The 23,557-nt window shown below is 40.1% G+C and overlaps 1 protein-coding gene across 16 annotated transcripts in view; it reads left to right on the forward strand.

Annotated features, from left to right (window-relative positions):
- otos (otospiralin) overlaps nt 1-23,466 on the forward strand; it is a 37,128-nt gene extending 13,662 nt beyond the window's left edge. The window contains exons 4-13 of one of the 16 annotated variants that reach the window (XM_048989304.1): nt 12,541-12,740; nt 13,974-17,308; nt 18,356-18,447; nt 18,607-18,942; nt 20,201-20,470; nt 20,739-20,853; nt 20,967-22,117; nt 22,224-22,285; nt 22,670-22,693; nt 23,072-23,466. In XM_048989304.1, coding sequence (XP_048845261.1) covers nt 22,225-22,285; nt 22,670-22,693; nt 23,072-23,259 — 273 coding nt within the window. In that variant the 5' untranslated portion in view covers nt 12,541-12,740; nt 13,974-17,308; nt 18,356-18,447; ... (3 more) ...; nt 20,967-22,117; nt 22,224 and the 3' untranslated portion in view covers nt 23,260-23,466. The other 15 variants (XR_007384383.1, XR_007384387.1, XR_007384384.1 and 12 more) reach the window with 15 other exon arrangements.
- The last annotated feature ends 91 nt before the right edge of the window (nt 23,467-23,557 follow it).

Consider the following 23,557-nt stretch of genomic DNA (forward strand, 5'->3'; position numbering starts at 1 on the left):
GAAAATTATAGGTGGATTAAAATCACATTTTTGACTTTTTTTGTTTTGTTTTAGTTAAGATTTAGTCAGTGGAACTCAGGATTAATTTTAATTTAATTTTAGTTAATTCTTTTGTCAAAATTTTCTCAGACAGGTTTGTAATAGGAAATGGATTTTGCTGAAGGATATTTCCCCAGGCTGTATAAATCCCCTTGAGAAGCAAGCACACCTTGTACATAAGCATATGCCTTATACATAAATACACCTTATACATAAGCACACCTTGTACATAAGCATATACCTTATACATAAATACACCTTATACGTAAACATATATCTTATACATAAGTATACATTATATGTAAGCATACACCTTATACATGAGTACACGTTATACATAAGCATATACCTTATACGTAAGCACACCTTGTACATAAGCATATACCTTATGCATAAGCATACATTATATGTAAGCATACACCTTATACATGAGTACACGTTATACATAAGCATATCCTATGATGCTTATGGGGGCGGCATGGTGGTGCAGTGGTTAGCACTGTCGCCTCACACCGCTGGGACGCGGGTTCGAGTCTCCGCCTGGGTCACATGTGTGCGGAGTTTGCATGTTCTCCCCGTGTCGTCGTGGGGTTTCCTCCGGGTACTCCGGTTTCCCCCCACAGTCCAAAAAACATGCTGAGGCTAATTGGAGTTGCTGAATTGCCCGTAGGTGTGCATGTGTGAGTGAATGGTGTGTGAGTGTGCCCTGCGATGGGCTGGCCCCCCATCCTGGGTTGTTCCCTGCCTCGTGCCCATTGATTCCGGGATAGGCTCCGGACCCCCCGCAACCCAATAGGATAAGCGGTTTGGAAAATGGATGGATGGATATATATATATATATGTTGCTGTCTGAAGTGGGTAAACTTATAAACAAGGTATATTAAAGTAAATGATTGGTAAAATAAATCAATGATTTGTTCTCTATTAGTTCTATGCAATGATGACCCATATTTTTTTGTTGTCTGGTTCTTCCCTTCCTCCATATTTCTATGCAGCTCACAGCTCCAGTAAGAACTACTACTGATATTACTGCAAACAGGATCATGGTCCTTCTGCGACCTGTGATAACAAAATCGGTATGAATGTGACTAAGACCTTCTGACTGAAACTGCAACACATTTGTGTGAAGGAAAAATTCTCTTTTTCCTTGGAAGAGTGAATTAGTGTGTGAATTAGTGTGTGAATTAGTTTCCTTCAATTGTCGAATGACACCCAACATTATGATATCCGTATTTTAAAATCAGTTTTATGTTTCACTTATGTGCAGAAAAGAACAGTGTTCCCTCTAAAATGCACAGGTATTCTACGGATTTAATTTTTTTCAAAAAAGGATTTTATTGGTCTTGGTCCTAACGGCCCTGTAGCACCTTCCGGAAGGAAACAGGTGAAACAGGTGAATCACTTCCCCTCCACATCAAGCGCGACTGCGTGGAGAGGGTCCACACCATTACCTTCCTGCGCACCTCAGTCTCCTGACCTCTCCTCGACTGAAAACACCACAGCTGCCATCAAGAAAGCACAGCAGCGTCTGCATTTCCTGAGAGTGCTGAGGAAGAACAACGTCAGTGAGAAGCTGCTGGTGCTCCTCAATAAATAGATAAATATTCTACTCCGGCTCATGTGTGGGTGTATGTAGTTTTATTGCTAGTCATACGTTTCTATCAGTTAACTGACCGTCTAGGCAACTAACTAGGCCTACCAAACTATAACTAGGTAAAGAACTTCTTTTTGTTCCCCAAGCCACTTAATTATCACTTTTGCCCTAACACATGCTGCTCCACCACGCTGGAAAGGGCATTGTGTCACCAAACTGCTCTTGGATGGTTGGGAGAAGTTGCTTTCAGAGGATGTTTTGGTTCCATTCTTTATTCATAGCTGTGTTCTTAGGCAAAACTGTGAGTGAGCAGTTTATCTAGCAGAAACACTGAGAACAAAATGACAAAAAGCTCTGGAATTATAGTGGGATACAAACTAAAGATTTTTAACTTACTGACATAACGTGCGCTATAATTCTTCGTTTCGGCGAGCATTACACATGGGCGTGGCTTTGGCGTTACGAAAGGGGCGGGTTGGATGTTGGCCGGGTTGGTTGGTGGGATATCAGTTCCCGCCAGACTACAGTTACACACCTCTCTGGAATCCTGCCAGTGGAATGTGGCAGGACAGACACGCGAATTACAACCGATCACACACATAAGCGTGGGCATTCGAATATAGGGAAGTTTATTCATAAAATGTGGATTTGGATTCTATGAAACTCAGCATAAGTAAGTGGCATGAATGCTCTCATTTATGTACAGTATGGAGCGTTATATAGATTTTTTGCTAGTCCCTTATGTATTTAGCGTACCGGACAATTTAATATTAATTATGGTATGAATATAAGAGAGTATTTGCGGCCGAACTAGTAGTATGATATGCATGGCTGACTGTGCTTCTGATGAAGTAGTTTGAATGGATATTTCTAAATCGGAATCGCATTCAATTCATTGATCTTGGAGTTAAAATAAGTGATTATTACATTATAGCATGGTACATTAATATATTTAGCAGACGCTTTGTTCCAAACCTGTTTACCCGAATTGCACGTGCGGGTGACACGGGAAGCAGAAGTTAAGAAAATGGTAATAATTCTGCAGCACCTATATTTATTTCATCCAACTGAAGCCTCGTTTCGGGCGGGAGGTGAGACTGGAGTCTGACTTTCGCTTCTTATCCTCAGCTTCCGTAGGCGGCACGTGCTGCACAGTTAAGAATTATTTTCAAAATACAAACGTATGAGTAGAAGGTTTAAAATGTAATTTCGGAGTGAGTTGTGAAATACATGTATGGAAAAAGTACGCGTTGCAGCTTAAACATTTTATTCATTCTGTGGTAGCTACGAATAAGAAACTAACCGCAGCCTCGTAGTGAACCTCGGGTAACTCAAAGAACAAAGGGAGAAAGGTCGTACTTTGCAGGATCAATGAGACTCATCTTCGGTGGCACTTTACTGGTGGGTGTTACGCCCCAGTCTAAGGCTGAGACGTTATCAGGTATGGGAAAGGGGGAAAAGGGACGAAAGCAAATAAGGGGACGCATATAACCAAAACGGCAAAGCTCGGAAGTTCAGCAAAGTGTATTTAACACTTAATACAGAAACACCAGTGTGAGCTTCAGGAGTGACCCAGGCCAAAACAAACGAAACAGGTGACTGACTAAGTGCATAAAACCTGGGACTGGATTCCTGGAGCATGGAACCTAGAAAAGATGCAGCAACAAACAGACTGTAGCATGTGGGCACAAGTGATTTAGTCACTCAGTTACTACTCAAGTACAAATCTTAAACAAATATACGATATCAGTCAAATGTTTGGACAAAGCTACCCATACAAATGTTTGTACTATTCTTTACGTTTTGGAATAATTAAAAATACGTTAAAATTATAAAATTGTAAAAACTTGTATGTAATGCGTCTCTATTATTTGGAAATTCAGAATTACCAACTATTCCGATAACAGATTACTAAATGTCGTTTTTCTTCAGTGTTTCACTTCATAAATGTCATATCAACAGTTTACAGCTGCATTAGTTCACTGCTGATGTCTTCATCATGATTAAAGTTCTTCGGTTTTAGTCTAAAGTTAGCGGTTCCTGCACTATATTTAAACTTCTTAAGGCACGTTTTGCAAACATGGAACTGATCTTTTGCAGAAACTCCCAAATATTTCCGTCCTTTGGATGTGTACTTAGCAGGGACGTTACGCAAAGGTTTTTCGTAGGTTTACAGACGACAATTGTGCATCATGAGTGTATTATTTATAAACAGTTGGTCTAGTCCCAAAATATAGCAAGTTCCAAATAATGTTATTTGCCTTCATATTTACTTTATGTAAGATCTGGCAATTAAAGTTCAAATAATGACGTGTTCTATGTCAATGCATTTGTTTGACAGGTTTCATACATTTATATATTTGGCAGAAAACACAGACTAAGTTTAAGCAAAATTTGTAAATCCTGTATAATGAATATAAATTATAATTGAACACTTCGACTGAATATGCTCATATTTTAAGCGTAATATGTGAATCACCGAAAGTTCGGATGTTCGTTACAGATCTAGTTTCACACCCTTATTATTCTGGAATAAAATCGCTGTATTGATGTAAACAATGTTCTTCTAAATGTTCTTTGTTGTAGCTCTTTTCTCTACCCCCAAAAATGAGAGATGAGAATCCAGACCTCAGTGTATCAGCATGGATTACTAGAGCAAACAGCTGCCTTCTACTATTAGGTAACTTTATATTAATATTAACTTTATATTAAGATTTTGTCATTGTACTGTTATTTCTCTATTAAATCTTACGATGTGTCATTGGAAGATGTTTCAGATCTTTATGTTCTCAGCACCTTCAGACTCAGGGTGTGAGTAACTGACCTGTCTGTCCTGCAGTGTACCTGTGCTGGGGAAGCCAGGGACAACCGACAGAATCTGCTCCTTACATCACCAGCGTTACAGTGGGAGGGAACTTCCAGTTTCCCTTCACACCTGATGGGAAGCAAAGCTACAGGGTTGAGTTGAAGTTTAACTCCACTGTGCTGATTGCTACATGGATCTTTCTGTCGCCCCCATTCATAAATGTAAACTACGAGGGAAGAGTGAAGATTCTGGAAAACCTGATACAGCTGGATAACTTACAGCTTTCAGATTCAGGTTTTTATGATCTATATGTAGATTATCTTACAGGAAAAAACGGGCAATGCAGAAGATTTCGTATACAGGTTTTTGGTGAGTATGTACAATCAAGTTTCAAGCTTCACCAAGTGTCATGTTTTATTTGCCACTTACAGCGCCCTCCACAATTATCGGCACCCCTTGTAAAGATTTGTAGAAAGTGTTAGAAAAAAATCTACCTTTCAGTGAAGTAGCTTCATCTCACACTGGAAAAAAATGTGAAAAATCCAACCTTTCTTTGAAATAAATTTATTCAAAGAAAAAACAAATCCTTCATTAAGAAATAATTATTTTTAGCAAAAAGGCATCTGCCACGATTATTGGCAGCCCTGGAAATTACAGTGAACACAATGTAACTGAAGCATGTTTCCCCTGTAAATTGTACATCTTTGAGTTGATTGGAGTGAAAAGGAACCTTCAAGCTGTCATCCATGACTTCCAGATTAACTGGGATACACACATGACGTGACATAGAGGCCAAATTCCCTTAGTCACCCATCAACATGGCAAAGAAAAGAGAACACAGACCAAATGAGGGAGAAGTGTGCTGACCTTCATAAGTCATGGAATGGGTATGAAAAAATATCTACTCGCCTGGAAATGCCCATTTCTACTATCAGGGAAATAATACAAAATGGACAACTGGAACTTTTCCAAACCTGCCTGGAAGAGGAGCCAAGTTTATTTTCCACCCACATACAGTGTTGAAGATTGTGAGAGGCAAGAAATCCCCAAGGATCTCTGGTGGTGAATTACAAGACAAAGTAAAATCTCGGGGTTACCACGTCTCCGAAAAAACACGTCAGACGCCACTGTTCATTTTAACAGATTATTTGCATAGTATGCCAGAAAAAAAAGTTTTTTTTGTCAGCTAACCACAAACGTAAACAGCTGGAGTTTGCGAAAGACTATTACAACTTTGACTGGAACCAAAATTCAATAGTCTGATGAAACAAAAAAGTGGAGCTTTTTGGTAATAAACATTCAAGGTAGGTTTGGTGTAAAAAGAAAGATGGCTGTAGGAAAAAGAACATCCCAACTAAAATATGGTGGAGGTTCTGAGATGTGAGACTTTTTCCTACAAAGGCCCTGGAAACCTTGTTATGGTACATGGCATTATGGACTTCATGAAATATTTTAAATGAAAATTTTGCTGCCTGTGCCAGGAAACTAAAACTGGGCCATCCTGGGTCAATACTGGGTCTTCCAGCAGGACACTGATCCTAAGCACATGTCCAAATCAACACAAAAATAGTTAGCTGATCACAGAATCAAGCTTCTGCCATGGCCATCTCAGTCCCCTGACCTGAACCCCACTGAAACCCTGTGGGATGAGTTGAAGAGGAGAGTGTACAAGAGAGGGCTGGGGACCCAGGGTGATCTGGAGAGATTCAGCAAAGAGGAATGGTCTCAGATGCCCTGCTCTGTATTCTCCAACCTTGTAAAATGTTATAGGAGACTCAGTGCTGTTTTACTGGCAAAGGAAGGTTGTACAAAGTATTAAAAGCTGGGGTGCCAATAATTGTGGCACATGTGTTTTTATTAAAAATAATTATTTCTTAATGAAGGATTTGTTTTTTCTTTGAATAAATTTATTTCAGAGAAAGGTTGGATTTTTCAAATTTTTTTCAGTGTGAGATGAAGCTACTTCACTGAAAGGTAGATTTTTTTCTAATCCTTTTCACAAAGCTTTACAAGGGGATGCCAATAATTGTGGAGGGCGCTGTATACAGACACCGTACATGTATGTAGTGAAATGCTTCTTCCTGGATTGTGCTCAAAAGGAAAAAGACAAACAGTGACTGTATTTTCTGTGTTTACAGTTTATATCAGGAAAAGTTCTTGGTCTAAGTCTGTCACTCAGTGTTAGTCTTTGTACATCCCTGTCCACAGCAGAGAGAACAGGGTGCTGTTGGGGTGGGTTGGATCTTAAATTATTTGGTATCTGAGGCTGGGGACCCTCTCCAGTGCAAGGGTGTGATGGAGTAATAATGGCCTTTGTCTGTATCTGTTTCTCTCACTACAGAGCCAGTTTCTAAACCCAGTATCACTGCTGATTGTCTGGGCAGCAACGTCACTCTGGCCTGCAATAGCAGTCAGGGGACCAATGTAGAGTACGTCTGGGAAACTGCCCCCCCTTGTGGACAGAGCTGCTTAGTGCATCTTGGTCCTGTTGTTGAAATAGCCCAGTCTGATGCACCGAGCTCCTTATATTATACATGTACGGCTCAGAACGAGTTCAGCAATGAGACCAGTGACCCTTTGGAGCTGAAATTATGCTTCACACAGCCAGGAGGTAACATCTAAATGTTTGTTCCAGAGTGTGTCTTTATTTAATAGTCTATAGTGAAAGACAGCCCAGAAGTGGAAACTACGATTTTATTTATTTAATTCCCTTTCCTGAGAGCTTCACCATTTGAATATTCTTCTGAGATGGTGAAAAAAACAACAAAAATATACCAATTCGTGCCAAAATCCTTTTTTGATTAAAGTGAAAGCCGTAGAATACTTGTGCCTTTTAGAGGGAACACTGTTCATTTCTGGACATAAGTGAAGCATGAAGCTGATTTTAAAATAAATCATAATGTTGAGTGTCACCAGACAATTGAAGGAAACTAATTCACACACAGAACTCTTCCAAGGAGGAGGAAAATTTTTCCTTCATACAAATATGCTCTGTTACAGTTTCAGTCAGAAGGTCTTAGTCACATTCATACCCATTTCATTATCACAGGTCACAGATGGACCATGATCCTGTGTGCAGTAATATCAGTAGTAGTTCTTACTGGAGCTGTGATCTCCATAGTAATATGGAGGAAGGGAAGAACCAGACAACATCAAAATATAGGTAATTATTACATAGAATTAAAACAACAAATTTATAATTTACCAATCATTTTCTTTAATATACCCTGTTTATAAGTTTACTGAGAATATTTGTTTGGTTTGTGTAAATGTTCTCTGCAGGTCCAGCTGAGCCAAGTAGAGATGAAGGTCTCTTAGCATCTCCTGCAGTAGAACTCCAGGGCTGATCTACAGGAGAGGAAGACGAGGACCATCCATCTTCCTACTACTTACCCCCCCTATGCTCCTGTACTGGGTATGTTAACCCCAGATAGCATGGGGCACAAGGGTGGGGGTCACCAGATGGTTTTATGACCCCTGGCATCCATACACACAGCATTCCTCCAGAATGTTCTGTCTCCTCTGTGGATCACCAGGCTTCCCAAAGACATGGTCATTGTTGTGAAGATTGATTTAAAACTTGGTTTTCCACTTTTCCATCAGTTTTATATTGATTGCTAATGCTTTTTATCATTGGTTAGGTAGGCAGATAAGGTTAAAGAGGCAATTGTTTGTGGATCTGGAAAAGATTAAATTAATTTACATTATTCCTTATGGGGAATTGCGACTTGGAACTCGACCAAATCACAACTCGACCAGCCTTCAGGAACTAATTAAGTTTGTGTAACAAAGTCCCACTGTATTCAAATTCTTCTCTAACACCAACGTTCAAAGGTGCCAGCATATGAACACTAAGTCTTCCCCATCATCACTACAGCAGAATATTGGTGCTACTTCCATACATTTCAGCGTTTTCTCATCTTTACACTCCGTTATCGGTCCTTTACGCACCTTCAGACGCCTTTCTGCTGTGGCTGAGGGATCATTGACATGTTGACGGCTGTTTCTTCCACCGTCATCGAGTCACAGCCATCTTATTTTTTTTCCACATTTATCCCATTATTTGTTCCATATATCACTTGAACAGGTGTATCTAACTGCTTTACCAGTCTTGGTCCATTCAGTTTCTCCATATCATACGCTGACTGCCTCATTGTCCAGCTTAAAGTTCATGTGACGTCATGCGGGATTTTTTATGTTTATATGTTAATTTTTTATTTGTTTTTATACGATTTTGTAATTAAAAAAAAATTTATATCAATTTTTGTCAAATCGGTAATCTGTGATACTGCACCTGAAGTAAGTGTTGAATTCTCTCACATTCCTCAGCTCAGTGGGTAGATCTGAAGACCTTTTCTCGGGTGAAGTGGAAAGTTAAGTGGTTATGATGCTTTCTGTTAGCTCAGGGTCGTGACAGTGGTTCGGTAGACCTGCTTTCTACATATGAAATTCATGTTATAGAAAACACCTCAACCATCAACACATGGTGATCTCTCTCAAGAAAGAATCGCCAATATTAACAAATGAGTGTGAATTAACATGACTTCCGAAACCTGCATGCTGTAATAACACTGGGCCCCAATGACCTTAGAGTAGTTTGGGTCACAGCAGGTCTCCACTTTATCTAACGCCATCATTACCCTGTTAATCAAAGCACATAACCAATTTCATTAAACTGTTTAAAGAAGAAATAAATGCACATTCATATGTTTGTGACTGCTTCGTAGTTCGGTAGTGAACATCTGTGATATAAAAATGCTGTTACATGATTCAGTGTTTCATGTTTAGTCATAAATACATAGATCTTTAAACAAGGTAAAAAAAATTAAAGCTTAAAATGCAGAATCATCATCTGTACAGGAAACTATAGAAATGCACTGATTTATGTTCGACCTCGTCATTACTGAAGAAAACCACAAACCAAAGACGTTGACGTGTATAGCCGTGGCCAAAAGTTTTGAGGATGACGCAAATGACAAAAAACGTTTGCAGCCTCAGTTTTTATAATGTCGAGAGATGGCGCGCGTAATGAGCGCGCGCAGGGCGAGCGAGCTGGGAGCGGGGAATCCGGGTCAGACAGACGGAAATCCAGAACGAGGGGTTTATTGCAGGCAAACCACATAAACATGGTGAAAACTTCTCTGACAGGACTGGAGAAACGTCCTCGAACGCGGACTGAAATACACAGGACTCAATGTGAATAACAAGAAACAGCTGATAACAATCGTGATTGCAAGATAAGTTAAAGCAGAAATAAAAACAATGGATAAAAGCGCAAATAAATAAAATAATAAATTATATAAAATCAAACAATCATTACATTTTTAAAACATCAAGTCAAAACTACAAAAGTCATTTAAAGTTGTTTATAAATTTTAAATTCCAAATTTCATCGAAAACGGCAAAAGAACTCATCCAGAACATGCGCTTTGACCTGGTCGCAGCCACAGCAGACGATGCAGCGCCACCAGAACCGAAGCCTGTTGATGAAGAAATAGCCGAATACCTCAGCGCCCGACTCTCGGACAATCCAGACCCGGACGAAGTGCTTCTGTGGTGGAAATTTCACAAAGAACGCTTTCCTGCGCTGTCAACGCTTTCATTCCCGGTTTGTTCTGAGTGTACCTGCATCCGGTGCGTCATTGGGGAGGGCATTTAATGTCTGTGGGTGCATCTTAGAGAAAGACGCCTGAGACCAGTCTCTCAGCAACATGCTTTTTCTGCACAATTTTAAGTATCACGTCTCAGTTTCATTTAACCTTTATTTTGTGTGATATATTCGTGTTTGTTCTGAGTCATTGTATTAAAGTTATGATGTTCAGCAAGTTTGAACGTATTTCTTTGAAATGTGTCTCAGGGTTTTCTTCTGTTTTTAAGCTGCTCTTGTTCATAATAGTATGATATTTGCACATTTGTTTTTTAGATTTCTTTATTGTTTAATAACTGCGCAGATATTTTCACATCTGATTAGTTTTTGGCCTCAGTTTACATGTGTATTTGCGCTTCACAGCTGAGAGATTTTTGTTGAATGTGTTTTTATTTATTCTGTTCTTGTTCTACTGAAATAACACATTCAGTGCACAGGAACTTACTTCATCATGCAAATAATAAAGTACTGCGTCTGCCCTCTTGTGGAATACTGCGGGAGCGACCGGTAACAGTCAGAAATTCAGCGGAACGAGCAGGAGTAACAGAGACCGGGAGCGGGAGGGCACTAGCAGACGCTTCTCCAGAAACTGGAACAAGACGGGACAAAAAGCGCAAACTCCAACCAAGCACACATAAACGGATTTATTCCAATAACGTAAAGTAGTATGTTCATAAAACGTGGGATTCCATGAAACGCAGCACAAGTAAATGGTATGAATACTTGCATTTATGTATGGAGCGTTATATAGGTTTTTTGCTAGTCCCTTGTATATTTAGCGTACCGAATATTAATACTAATAGTATGATATGCATGCTTGACTGTGCTTCTGACGAAATAGGTTGAATGGATATTTCAAAATCAGAATCGCATTCAATTCATTGATAGTTCATAAATGTCACTTATCAACAGTTTACAGCCGCATTAGTTCACTGCTGATGTCTTCATCATGATTAAAGTTCTTCAGTTTTAGTCTAAAGTTTGCAGTTCCTGTACTATATTTAAACTTAAGACACGTTTTACAAACAACATGGAACTGATCTTTTGCAGAAACCCCCAAATATTTCCGTACTTTGGATGTGTACTTAGCAGGGGCGTTTTGCAAAGGTTTTTCGTAGGTTTAGAGACGACTGTTGTGCATCATGAGTGTATTATTTATATACGGTTGATCAAGTTGGTCTAGTCCCAAAGTATAAGAAGTTCCGAATAATGTTATTTGCCTTCATATTTAATTTATTTTAAATCTGGCAATTAAAGTTCAAATAATGGTGCGTTCTATGTCAACACATTTGTTTGACGGGAGAAATGCCTCTTGAAGAGTTACCGTTTTTGAACAACTGATGGTGATAATCGGAAAACATAAAACTAGTGATCTGTACAAGTTAGCTCTGCAACAAGAGTTTGCTATAATAATAGCTGCTGAAAAATAAAACAAGGCTGGTAAAAATTACATCTGTGGTACAAAAGCATAATATCAGGCATCCAAATAATATGTGCTGAAGTCCTATTACTGAACACAATGATAGAATTAACAGGTTTCTCGTACAGCAATCTGGACCGAACTAGTTAATGATCTTCAGATGTTCATTTAAATAAACCATGACAAAAACATGATTAATCTGTTTAAGAAATGACAAATTATCAGGTTTAATTATTACCTATAACAGTAATTTCGTAATACATGAATTAAATTAAAATGACTGACAAAGTTTACTTTCGGTTTCGTATATTTGGCAGAAAACACGGACTAAGTTTAAGCAAAATTTGTGAATCCAGTATAATGAATAGGTAAATTATAATTATAATTGAACAATGCGACTGAATATGGTTGAATTTTAAGCGTGATACGTGAATTACCGAAAGTTCGTTACAGACCTAGTTTCACATGCTTGTTTTTCTGGAGTAAAATCGCTGTATTGATGTTCTCATGCACCCTGATCATCCACGCGTGCTTCCCTGATCATGCCTGTTATTTTCGGCTTGCCTTGTGTATTTAGTACGCGTCTGAGTCCGTCTTCCCCAGACTTGTCACTAATGTTAGTTTGTCGCCGTCTGCCCTGTCTTCCCGGTCCCTTTAATAAACCCCGAAGATCCTGCCTGCCTGCCTGCCTGCCTGCCTCGTCATTCCCCGCTTCCTGCTTGCCCGTCCAACCCCGTACCTGACAGATTTAACAATGGTCTTCTTTAATGTTTTTTGTTGTAGCTCTTTTCTCTCCCCCAAAATGAGAGATGAGAATCCAGACCTCAGTGTATCGGCATGGATTACTAGAGCAAAGTGCTGCCTTCTACTGTTAGGTAACTTTATATTAATATTAACTTTATATTAAGATTTTGTCATTGTATTGTTATTTCACTATTAAATATTACGATGTGTCATTGGAAGATGTTTCAGATCTTTATGTTCTCAGCACCTTCAGACTCAGGGTGTGAGTAACTGACCTGTCTGTCCTGCAGTGTACCTGTGCTGGGGAAGCCAGGGACAGCCGACAGAATCTGCTCCTTCCATCACCAGCGTTACAGTGGGAGGGAGCTTCCAGTTTTCCTTCACACCTGGGGGGAACCAAAGCTACAGGGTTGAGTTGAAATTTAACTCCATGGTGCTGATTGTTACAAGGATCTTTCAGTCATCCCCATTTATAAATGTAAACTACTTGGTGAGTATGTACAATCAAATTTCAAGCTTCACTAAGTGTCACATTTTATATGCCACTTACATAGATACCGTACATGTGTGTGGTGAAATGCTTTTATACTAGAAGTCAGTCTTAGTACATCCCTGTCTGCAGCAGAGAGAGCAGGGTTTTTACGTGCGTTGGAAAGTGTTTTTTTTTTCCTCTCTTGCTTTATGTAGGTTTAAGTCGGACCTCGAGATGACGCTCATCAACTACGCCTCCAGCTGGACAATTTAGAGCTTATCGGGGAAGAGAGCTGCTCGCCCCGCTTACTTGTTAACGTGGTGGTGTGAACGTCGGCGTGTTCGTTGATTTGAAAACTGCCACCACTCAAGAATTTAAAGTTTCCAATTGCAGCGTCTCCAGATGAATTACTTTTTCCACTGGCTCTGATACGTTTAGTCTTTTTCGCTCATTTACCGTTTCGTTTTACTCGTTTGTGAGTCAATCTTTTCCATTTGTTTTTCTCGATCATGCAGTATGTAGTTTGTTAGCTTCGTTACAGGCGGACACCCACTTCTTGTAAGTTATGTTTCCTAAGCATAGGGTAGTTAGGTGTTGTGTGTTTTTCGTATTTCTTAAGGAGTAGGAAAGATTTTAAAAGCAAAGCAATCGGCGTGTTTTGGTTGTTCTGTTCTTTCCTTTGGTGTCGCTTTAGGCCCAATCTGCACCTTTTTCCTGTAATCTTTGCTTTACCTTCATGCAGTCCGCACTTATCCGGATTCGTTTGGAACATATATGACATACACCTTCTGAGAGAGAGCCGTAAAGATTAGTTTGGACATTTTTGAAATTATTCATTCTTTACAATAGCTTTCCTGGGCGAATCAAAACCTAGATGTAACAAGGGTGCTGTTGGGGTGGGTTGGATCTTTGATAATTCTCTTGGTTTTGTCCCTGCACCGCCTTCTGCAGGTTAGGTATTACATACCCTACACAGGACTCCTCTGTCAGGCCTGGTGTGGCCCTCGAATCAGGCTGATGTTCCCAAACAGGCTGGTTTTGATGGTACTTTGAATATCTTGATACCCAGTCTGAACCTCTTTCGCATCCTAAGGTTGATGTGCTTTTGTGACAGTGGCACTGGTGAGCACAGCCCGTATCAGGGCCTCTGTGATATGGACACGCAGGTACCTGAAGCTGGGCAGCCTCTCCAATGCAAGGGTGTGATGGAGTAAAAATAACCTTTGCCTGTATTCTTTTCTCTCACTGCAGAGCCAGTTTCTAAACCCAGTATCACTGCTGAGTGTCTAGGCAGCAACGTCACTCTAGCCTGCAATAGCAGTCAGGGGACCAATGTGGAATACGTCTGGGAAGCTGCGCCCCCTTGTGGAGCCTAAGTTCCAGAAGTGGAACCTAAGATTTTATTTATTTGAATCCCTTTCCTGAGAGCTTCACCATATGAATATTCTTCTGAGATGGTGAAAAAAGACAACAAAGATGTGTGAAATTGCTGCCAAAATTCTTGATAAAAATGAAATCCATAGAAAACGTTTGCCTTTTAGAGGGAACACATCTTCGTTTCGGCAAGTATTACACATGGGCGTGGCTTTGGCCTTACGAAAGGGGCGGGTTGAATGTCAAATCCCGCCTTCCTGCAGTTACGGACCTCTGGAAACCCCACAGTGGAATGTGGCAGGACAGACATGCGGGTTACAACCAATCACACACATAAGCGCGAGCATACGAATATAAGGAAGTTTATTCATAAAATGTGGATTTGGATTCTATGAAACACAGCACAAGTAAGTGATATGAATACTCTGATTTATGTATGGAGCATTATATAGATTTTTTGCTAGTCCCTTATGTATTTAGCGTACCGGACAACTTAATATTAATTATGGTATGGATATTAGAGAGTATTAGCGGCCTAACTAGTAGTACGATATGCATGCTTGACTGTCTTTCTGATGAAGTAGTTTGAATGGATATTTCTAAATCAGAATCGCATTCAATTCATCGATCGTGGAGAGCAGAGTTAAAGTGATTATTACATTGTTGCCTGTTACATTAATGTATTTAAAAGACGCTTTGTTCAAAAGCAGCGTCCCGTCATGTGTCTGCAAATAGTCAATCGAATACTGTACAGTGCACTGTGTATGCCAAACCGAAGGCTCCATAAATGTTTACAGCACTTCATTTCACTAAGAACACGATATTAACTCCATAGCACCTATATTTATTTAATCCTACTGAAGTCTAGTTTCGGGAGGCTGATGTTCGCTTTTTATTCGCAACTTCTGTTGGATGGGAGTCTTCGCGTTTTCACTGTTTATAACTTAAGGCTTTTTCAAAATACAAACGTATGAGTAGAACGTTTAAACTAATTTCTGGGCGATTTGTGAAATACATGTATGAATTATATACGTGTTGCAGCTTAAACATTATTCATTCCATGGTAGCTGCGAAAAAGAAACTAACCGCAGCCTCGTAGTGACACTCGGGTAACTAAAAAAACAAAGGGAGAAAGGTCGCACTTTGCAGAATCAATGAGACTCATCTTCGGTGGCACTTTACTGGTGGGTGTTACGCCCCAGCCTAGGGCTGAGACGTTATCAGGTATGGGAAAAGTTAAATTGTATTATTTAACACTTAATACAGAAACACCAATGTGAGCTTCAGGAGTGACCCAGGCCAAAACAAACAAAACAGGTGACTGACTAAGTGCATAAAACCTGGGACTAGATCCCTGGAGCATGGAACCTAGAAAAGATGCAGCAACAAACAGACTGTAACATGAGGTCACAAGTGATTTCAGTCAGGGGCGGACTGACAATCGGGAGCACCGGGACATTTCCCGGTGGCCTGACGGTCGTTCTGGCCTGCCGGCTGCCGCTGTGCAGACGATCAGCCTGGCATGTGATAGGCTGGTGTGCAACTACGAATTAATTGACGGATCTCTCAATCTACGAATCAGGCAATGGCGGAGGGAAAATTACACTCCCACATGACCCAACGCCAGCGACGCACTGCCTAATATCTGCCTATATCCAGAGAGAGAGTAAATGACTAAATCGTTCAAAAAATGGAGCGTAAACGCAGAGGAGGAGCAGAGAGGGAGCGTGTAAAAAGGAAAAAAGCCCTGGCCGCAGACGCAGCAAGCTGCTGCAAAAACCCAGCAATGTTCGCCAGTAAGGGAACAGGTCGGTCAAGATTACATTTACATTATATTTATAATAATTTGGCAGACGAACACTTTCATCCAAATCACTTAGATAATCACAATAGATAAAATTAAACCAACAAACGAGCAACAATATGTAAGTGCTGCTGTGCTGTGTCAAGTTTCGTTTCGTCTACATGTAGCATATTTTTTATATAATAAATAAAAATGAATAAAAAGTAGACAGAATAGTGTTAGTGGGTCAAATTGTTTTAAATAATAAATCAAGTAGATGGAATGGAAAAGAATACAGTATTAGTTATTTTGATTTTTCATTTGTAGTCTACAATAGGTAGCCTACAATGTTTGTTTGTTTGTTTATTTATTTATTTTGAAAAGGTGACGAAGGAAGCAGCAGTAGCACTAGTGTTGCAAATGCTCCTGCTGTTGAGCTAGAGGTGGTGGACAGTTCAGCGTTTGAGTCAGAGCAGGAACCTTCAGGTAAAGTTTAAGATAAGCAAAACTAAACATGCAGGCAGCAGGCTATACTTTTTAAACAACATGTGCTTTTTATGATTTATAAGATCAGTAGTAGGACTGTGATTTTGGGGACATACAACTGATGGCTGCACAATTATAAATACAGATTATTGAACCCGCTTATTTCATATTGCAGAGCAACTAGATGTGCAGAGTGAGAGAGAGAATGATTCAGGGAAAGGTGAAGGAGACAGTGAAAGCCTTGATATCTCTTTTGATTATTTTGCCCGTCCACAGTCTAAAGATTTAGATTTTTTTTTAAGTATCACCCAATTCAAACATCTGAAAGAGCCATTTCTGATGTATTCCATTCAAAAGATGGCACGAACAGAAAATGGCTGACATACAATGAAAGTAATCACTCCCTATTCTGCTCAGTATGTCTTGCATTTGCAAAACCTTTAGGCAGTGACAGTGCATTTGTCAAAGGAGGTATGCAGGCCTGGAAACATGCCCATCAGAGAGTACAGGAACATGAGAGTAGCAGTATCCATAGAGAAAGTGCTGAAGCCTTTTTTCTTAGAGTCAACAAAGCAGATATCCATACCCTTCTGACTGATCCATCAAATGTCTGTCCATCGAGACCAGGTTAGAAAGAGAAGGCAGGTCTTGGAACGTGTGATTGATGTAGTGAAAGTTATTGGTAAATGTGACTGCAGCAGCAGAAGTGGCCTGGGAGTGGAGTCAAATTCCCGGCCTGAATTATTGTCCCAGTCCGCCACTGCATGTAACATTGAGCAGATACTGCAAATCACTTCAGAAGCTGAGAGACCAGGGGTCCAGTGATCTTCCAAGTGTAGGTTACCGCAGTAGCAACAAAGTTTTCTCTGAGGTGCAGGAGAAGGTGCTGGCTGGCTATTTGACTCAGGCAGCAGACCTGTATTATGGACTGACTCCACGTGAGGTAAGCATATGACAGGTTAGCCATTGGAGGCCAGAGTAGAACTGAATACTAGCGTAGGTATCAGACAATTGGAAACATTTTTTGTGTCTATGTACTCAGGTTTTCTATTCCAAATTCTTTTAGGTCAAAAAGTTTGCATATCAACTGGCAGTAGTATATAACATAAAACACACACAGCACCTGAGTCAAACTAAAAGTGGATTTGAGTTATGGTCAGTCACAGAGAGAAAGACATTGTTCTGTGGTCTTGTTCTTTTATTTCAATAAAACCTCTTTTTGAAGCATACAGCATGGTGTGGTCAATGTTTTTGCTTCTTTTGTCTAACTGTTACAACTCACCCCAGCATGTGTTACAACCTACCCCGGTGGTGGGGTAGGTTGTAACAAAGGAACACCATGTATTTGTCATGAACTCACAAGGTCTGTGATATTCTTGCAGAGATTTGATTTAGTGCCGTTTGTAGCAAACAAATGTGGGTATTTTGTATAAAAGTTTAAAAGCTCTAGCTCAAAAATTTTGTGAGTTATAGGTGGTAAAGCAAAAAGTGTTACAACCATTCCCGGTCTCCCTTATTTGGTAGAAAACACGGACTAAGTTTAAGCAAAATTTGTGAATCCAGTATAATGAATAGGTTAATTATAATTGAACAATGCGACTGAATATGGTTGAATTTTAAGCGTGATACGTGAATTACCGAAAGTTCGTTACAGACCTAGTTTCTACATGCTTGTTTTTCTGGAGTAAAATCACTGTATTGACGTTCTTATGTACCCTGATCATCCAGGCGTGCTTCCCTGATCATGCCCAGCTGTTTCCTGTTATTTTCGGCTTGCCTTGTGTATTTAGTACGCGTCCGAGTCCGTCTTCCCCAGACTTGTCACTAATGTTAGTTTGTCGCCATCTGCCCTGTCTTTCCGGTCCCTTTAATAAACCCCGAAGATCCTGCCTGCCTGCCTGCCTCGTCATTCCCCGCTTCCTGCTTGCCCGTCCAACCGCGTACCTGACAGATGTAAACAATGGTCTTCTTTTATTGTTCTTTGTTGTAGCTCTTTTCTCTCCCCCAAAATGAGAGATGAGAATCCAGACCTCAGTGTATCGGCATGGATTACTAGAGCAAAGAGCTGCCTTCTACTGTTAGGTAACTTTATATTAATATTAACTTTATATTAAGATTTTGTCATTGTACTGTTATTTCACTATTAAATCTTATGATGTGTCATTGGAAGATGTTTCAGATCTTTATGTTCTCAGCACCTTCAGACTCAGGGTGTGAGTAACTGACCTGTCTGTCCTGCAGTGTACCTGTGCTGGGGAAGCCAGGGACAGCCGACAGAATCTGCTCCTTCCATCACCAGCGTTACAGTGGGAGGGAGCTTCCAGTTTCCCTTCACAACTGGGGGGAACCAAAGCTACAGGGTTGAGTTGAAGTTTAACTCCACTGTGCTGATTGTTACATGGATCTTTCAGTCGTCCCCATTTATAAATGTAAACTACGAGGGAAGAGTGAAGATTCTGGAAAACCTGGTACAGCTGGATAACTTACAGCTTTCAGACTCAGGATTTTATGATCTATATGTAGATTATCTTACTGGAAAAAGGGGGCGATACAGAAGGTTTCGTATACAGGTTTTTGGTGAGTATGTACAATCAAATTTCAAGCCTCACCAAGTGTCATGTTTTATATGCCACTTACATAGATACCGTACATGTGTGTGGTAAAATGCTTTTATACTAGAAGTCAGTCTTAGTACATCCCTGTCTGCAGCAGAGAGAGCAGGGTTTTTACGTGCGTTGGAAAGTGTTTTTTTTTTCCTCTCTTGCTTTATGTAGGTTTAAGTCGGACCTCGAGATGACGCTCATCAACTACGCCTCCAGTTGGACAATTTAGAGCTTATTGGGGAAGAGAGCTGCTCGCCCCGCTTACTTGTTAACGTGGTGGTGTGAACGTCGGCGTGTTCGTTGATTTGAGACGCCGCTTCTAAAACTCCCACCACTCAAGAATTTAAAGTTTCCACTTGCAGCGTCTCCAGATGAATTACTTTTTCCACTGGCTCTGGCTCGTTTAGTCTTTTTCGCTCATTTACTGTTTCGTTTTACTCATTTGTGAGTCAATCTTTTCCATTTGTTTTTCTCGATCATGCAGTATGTAGTTTGTTAGCTTCGTTACAGGCGGACACCCACTTCTTGTAAGTTATGTTTTCTAAGCATAGGGTAGTTAGGTGTTGTGTGTTTTTTTCGTATTTCTTAAGGAGTAGGAAAGATTTTAAAAGCAAAGCAATCGGCGTGTTTTGGTTGTTCTGTTCTTTCCTTTGGTGTCGCTTTAGGCCCAATCTGCACCTTTTTCCTGTAATCTTTGCTTTACCTTCATGCAGTCCGCACTTATCCGGATTCGTTTGGAACCTATATGACATACACCTTCTGAGAGAGAGCCGTAAAGATTAGTTTGGACATTTTTGAAATTATTCATCCTTTACAATAGCTTTCCTGGGCGAATCAAAACCTAGACGTAACAAGGGTGCTGTTGGGGTGGGTTGGATCTTTGATTATTCTCTTGGCTTTGTCCCTGCACCGCCTCCTGCAGGTCAGCTCAGGTTAGGGATTACATACCCTACACAGGGCTCCTCTGCCAGGCCTGGTGTGGCTCCCAAATTAGACTGATGTTCCCAAACAGGCTGGGTTTGATGGTACTTTGAATATCTTGAGACCCAGTCTGAACTTCTTTCGCATCCTAAGTTTGATGTGCTTTTGTGACAGTGGCACTGGTGAGCACTGCCCGTGTCAGGGCCTCTGTGATATGGACACGCAGGTACCTGAAGCTGGGCACCCTCTCCAACGCAAGGGTGTGATGAAGTAATAATGGCCTCTGTCTGTATCTGTTTCTCTCACTACAGAGCCAGTTTCTAAACCCAGTATCACTACTGAGTGTCTGGGCAGCAACGTCACTCTGGCCTGCAATAGCAATAAAGGGACCAATGTAGAGTACGTTTGGAAAACTGCGCCCCCTTGTGGAGAGAGCTGCTTGGTGCATCTTGGGCCTGTTGTTGAAATACCCCAGTCTGATGCACCGAGCTCCTTATATTATACATGTACGGCTCAGAACGAATTCAGCAATGAGACCAGTGACCCTTTGGAGCTGAAATTATGCTCCACACAGCCAGCAGGTAACGTCTAAATGTATGTTCCAGAGTGTGTCTTTATTTAATAGTCTATAGTGAAAGACAGTCCTTCAGAAGTGGAACCTAAAATTTTATTTATTTAAATCCCTTTCCTGAGAGCTTCACCATATGAATATTCTTCTGAGATGGTGAAAAAAGACAACAAAAATATACCAATTGGTGCCAAAATCCCTTTTTCCTTCATACAAATATGCTCTGTTACAGTTTCAGTCAGAAGGTCTTAGTCACATTCATACCCATTTTATTATCACAGGTCGCAGATGGACCATGATCCTGTTTGCAGTAATATCAGTAGTAGTTCTTACTGGAGCTGTGATCTGCATAGAAATATGGAGGAAGGGAAGGACCAGACAACAACAAAAATATAGGTAATTATTGCATAGAACTAAAACAACAAATTTATAATTTACCAATTATTTACTTGAATATACCTTATTTATGTTTACTGAGAATGTTTGGTTTGTGTAAATGTTCTCTGCAGGTCCAGCTGAGCCAAGTAGAGATGAAGGTCTCTTAGCATCTCCTGCAGTAGAACTCCAGGGCTGATCTACAGGAGAGGAAGACGAGGACCATCCATCTTCCTACTACTTACCCCCCCGCCCATGCCCCTGTACTGGGTATGTTAACTCCAGATAGCATGGGGCACAAGGCTGGGGGTCACCGGATGGTTTTATGACCCCTGGCATCCATACAAACAGCATTCCTCTAGAATGTTCCGTCTCCTCTCTGGATCATCAGGCTTCCCAAAGACATGGTCATTGTTGTGAGGATTGATTCAAAACTTGGTTTTGCACTTTTCCATCAGTATCATATTGATTGTTAATGCTTTTTGTCTTTGTTAGGTAGGCAGATAAGGTTAATCATTTGGGGCTCTGTAACCTTGAGTGACAGCTGTCTTATTCCACTCTGGTTTACCCCATTACATATTCTGTATCCTAGATGGAAAGGTACAGTGATAATATGCAGTGCTCTCTAACTATTATACCAACACTGAACCACTCACTTCTTCCATATTCTGTCTCTGCTGACTTCTGCTCCTGTGTACAGATGATGTGCTGCTATCTGTAGTTGTTTGCTTTCGGTTTTATTTATACACAGATTCTTTCACATCTTTTTAAACAAAGTCTTCATATATTTTCATTAAGTCTTCATGTATAATATGTGAAATTTGTTTATTTGAACTACATGTCCTGTATTTGCATTTTGCATCATGTCTGTGCACTTAATGCCTCTAAGTGCTGTATGCAAATATTTGCCACCTGAAATAGCATTAAAGTAAAAAACAATTTTATATCGGCGTCTTGTATGTTCTCACATTCCTTCGCTCATTTGGTTGTTTCGATTTCTCTCAGATGAAGGGGAAGGTCATGTGGTGTTTTTTGATATTTTGTGCGGGCTCAGATTTTTTTTGCCACGACACCATCTGATTTAAGTTTAACGCCATGTCAAACTTTGGCATGAAGGTTAATTTATTAAAACATCTGTCTGTGGAATCGGGGTGGGGGTGTGTGAAGTGAAACAGCTCTGGTTCTGTCTGTCACTTTGGGTCCAGTTTAAACTTCGGCTCTGACACAGTAGAGTTCATTCAGCTCAGACTGAGACTGGACTCACCACCAGAAGGCAGTAGGACAGGTAACTCCACCCTATGCAGTTACTCTCTTTAAAAACCATTTTGTCAGCTGCAACACGCCTGGTTCATATCTGCATGTATGTGCATGTTTCTTTTTGTCACTTTTAGGATGAAGTGTGTTTGCTTTTGGGGGATATTTTTCATCTGTTTCTCTCTCAGTCAGTTTGGCAGTAAGTCACCAATCTTTTTCTATGACATTTGTTTAGATTTAGACCATGCAGTGTAGATGTGTGTAATTATATACATGTTTGAGAAATATTTTGAATTTTTTCTGCTATAATGTATATAATATATATAATTTCTTTATTTGCTTTTACACATAATGATTCAATAGCGGTTTGTTTTTTATCCGGAAATCAGATAATTACACTTAGAACACGGTTTATCTTTTAAATATCACTTTAAGACTTAATACAGATTGGTCTAGTCGAGACATTTATTAGTTAATATTTTTTAATTCATTTCAGGGAGTCTGATGGGCGGTACTTCCTCTCCCTCTGAATCAGTCCTTTGTAAGGGCTACATTTTTAAGATTCCTTTCCTGTTTTTCGCAGGTGCCAGAGTGATTCCAGAGGATGGTAAATATAATCATTCTAAAGGAAAATGACCATAAACAGTGTGATAAAAGATATATACAAAATTTGCATGGTTATACATACAACACAACAATGGTATTTAAAAAAAGTTTGAGTTACATAATTTAACAGTTAAATTTATGTTTTAACATGAGTATAAAATACTGAAGATGTAATCTTCTTACGTAAACCTAATGTCATTAAAGACGTCACCAGCAACAGAAATAATATGCCTTGAGCTTTTCCTGTGCATTTATAAGTCCTCTTTTCCATTTTCTCAGGTTAAGAGAACCATGCGTATGAGATTCTTAGCAACAATAATAATAGCCATGTGTAACCATGCTACACTATGAAGTGGCTCTGTTCTGCCTTTTCACACAGTTCCATATGAGGAGCCCGCCGCGGTGCCCTACTGGCCGTATTCCACCACCGACTTCTGGAGATACGTGGAGCATTTTCGCAGCCTGGGGGACTACAACCGCATAAATGAGATGGCGAGGGCTTTCTTCGCCCACCAGCATTTTGGAGATACCCTCGGCTACGGAGTTCGCGAAGGGCACGAACATTAGAAAAGATAACATGAAATGAATCTCTCCAGATGCCAACGTTAACATTACTTCACAGAAAAGAAACCCCTAGCTATTAGTTGATGTGCATGGTGCTAGAAATGAGCCTGAATTAAATATAATCCTGTATTAATTTTAAGCAGTTATTGCAAATCGAGTAACGTAATTTAGTATGTGTCCTCGCCAAGAATAAACTTCAAAATAATTCAAGCATTTTCCGTGTCGTTTGTCCATAATATTGCCAAATTATGCTTGTATTGTGATTATATATAACGTTTCATTAGCAAAGAGAACTCTGATG

This window comes from Brienomyrus brachyistius, chromosome 21 (assembly GCF_023856365.1).
Source record: "Brienomyrus brachyistius isolate T26 chromosome 21, BBRACH_0.4, whole genome shotgun sequence".
In the NCBI taxonomy this organism is placed as follows: domain Eukaryota; kingdom Metazoa; phylum Chordata; class Actinopteri; order Osteoglossiformes; family Mormyridae; genus Brienomyrus; species Brienomyrus brachyistius.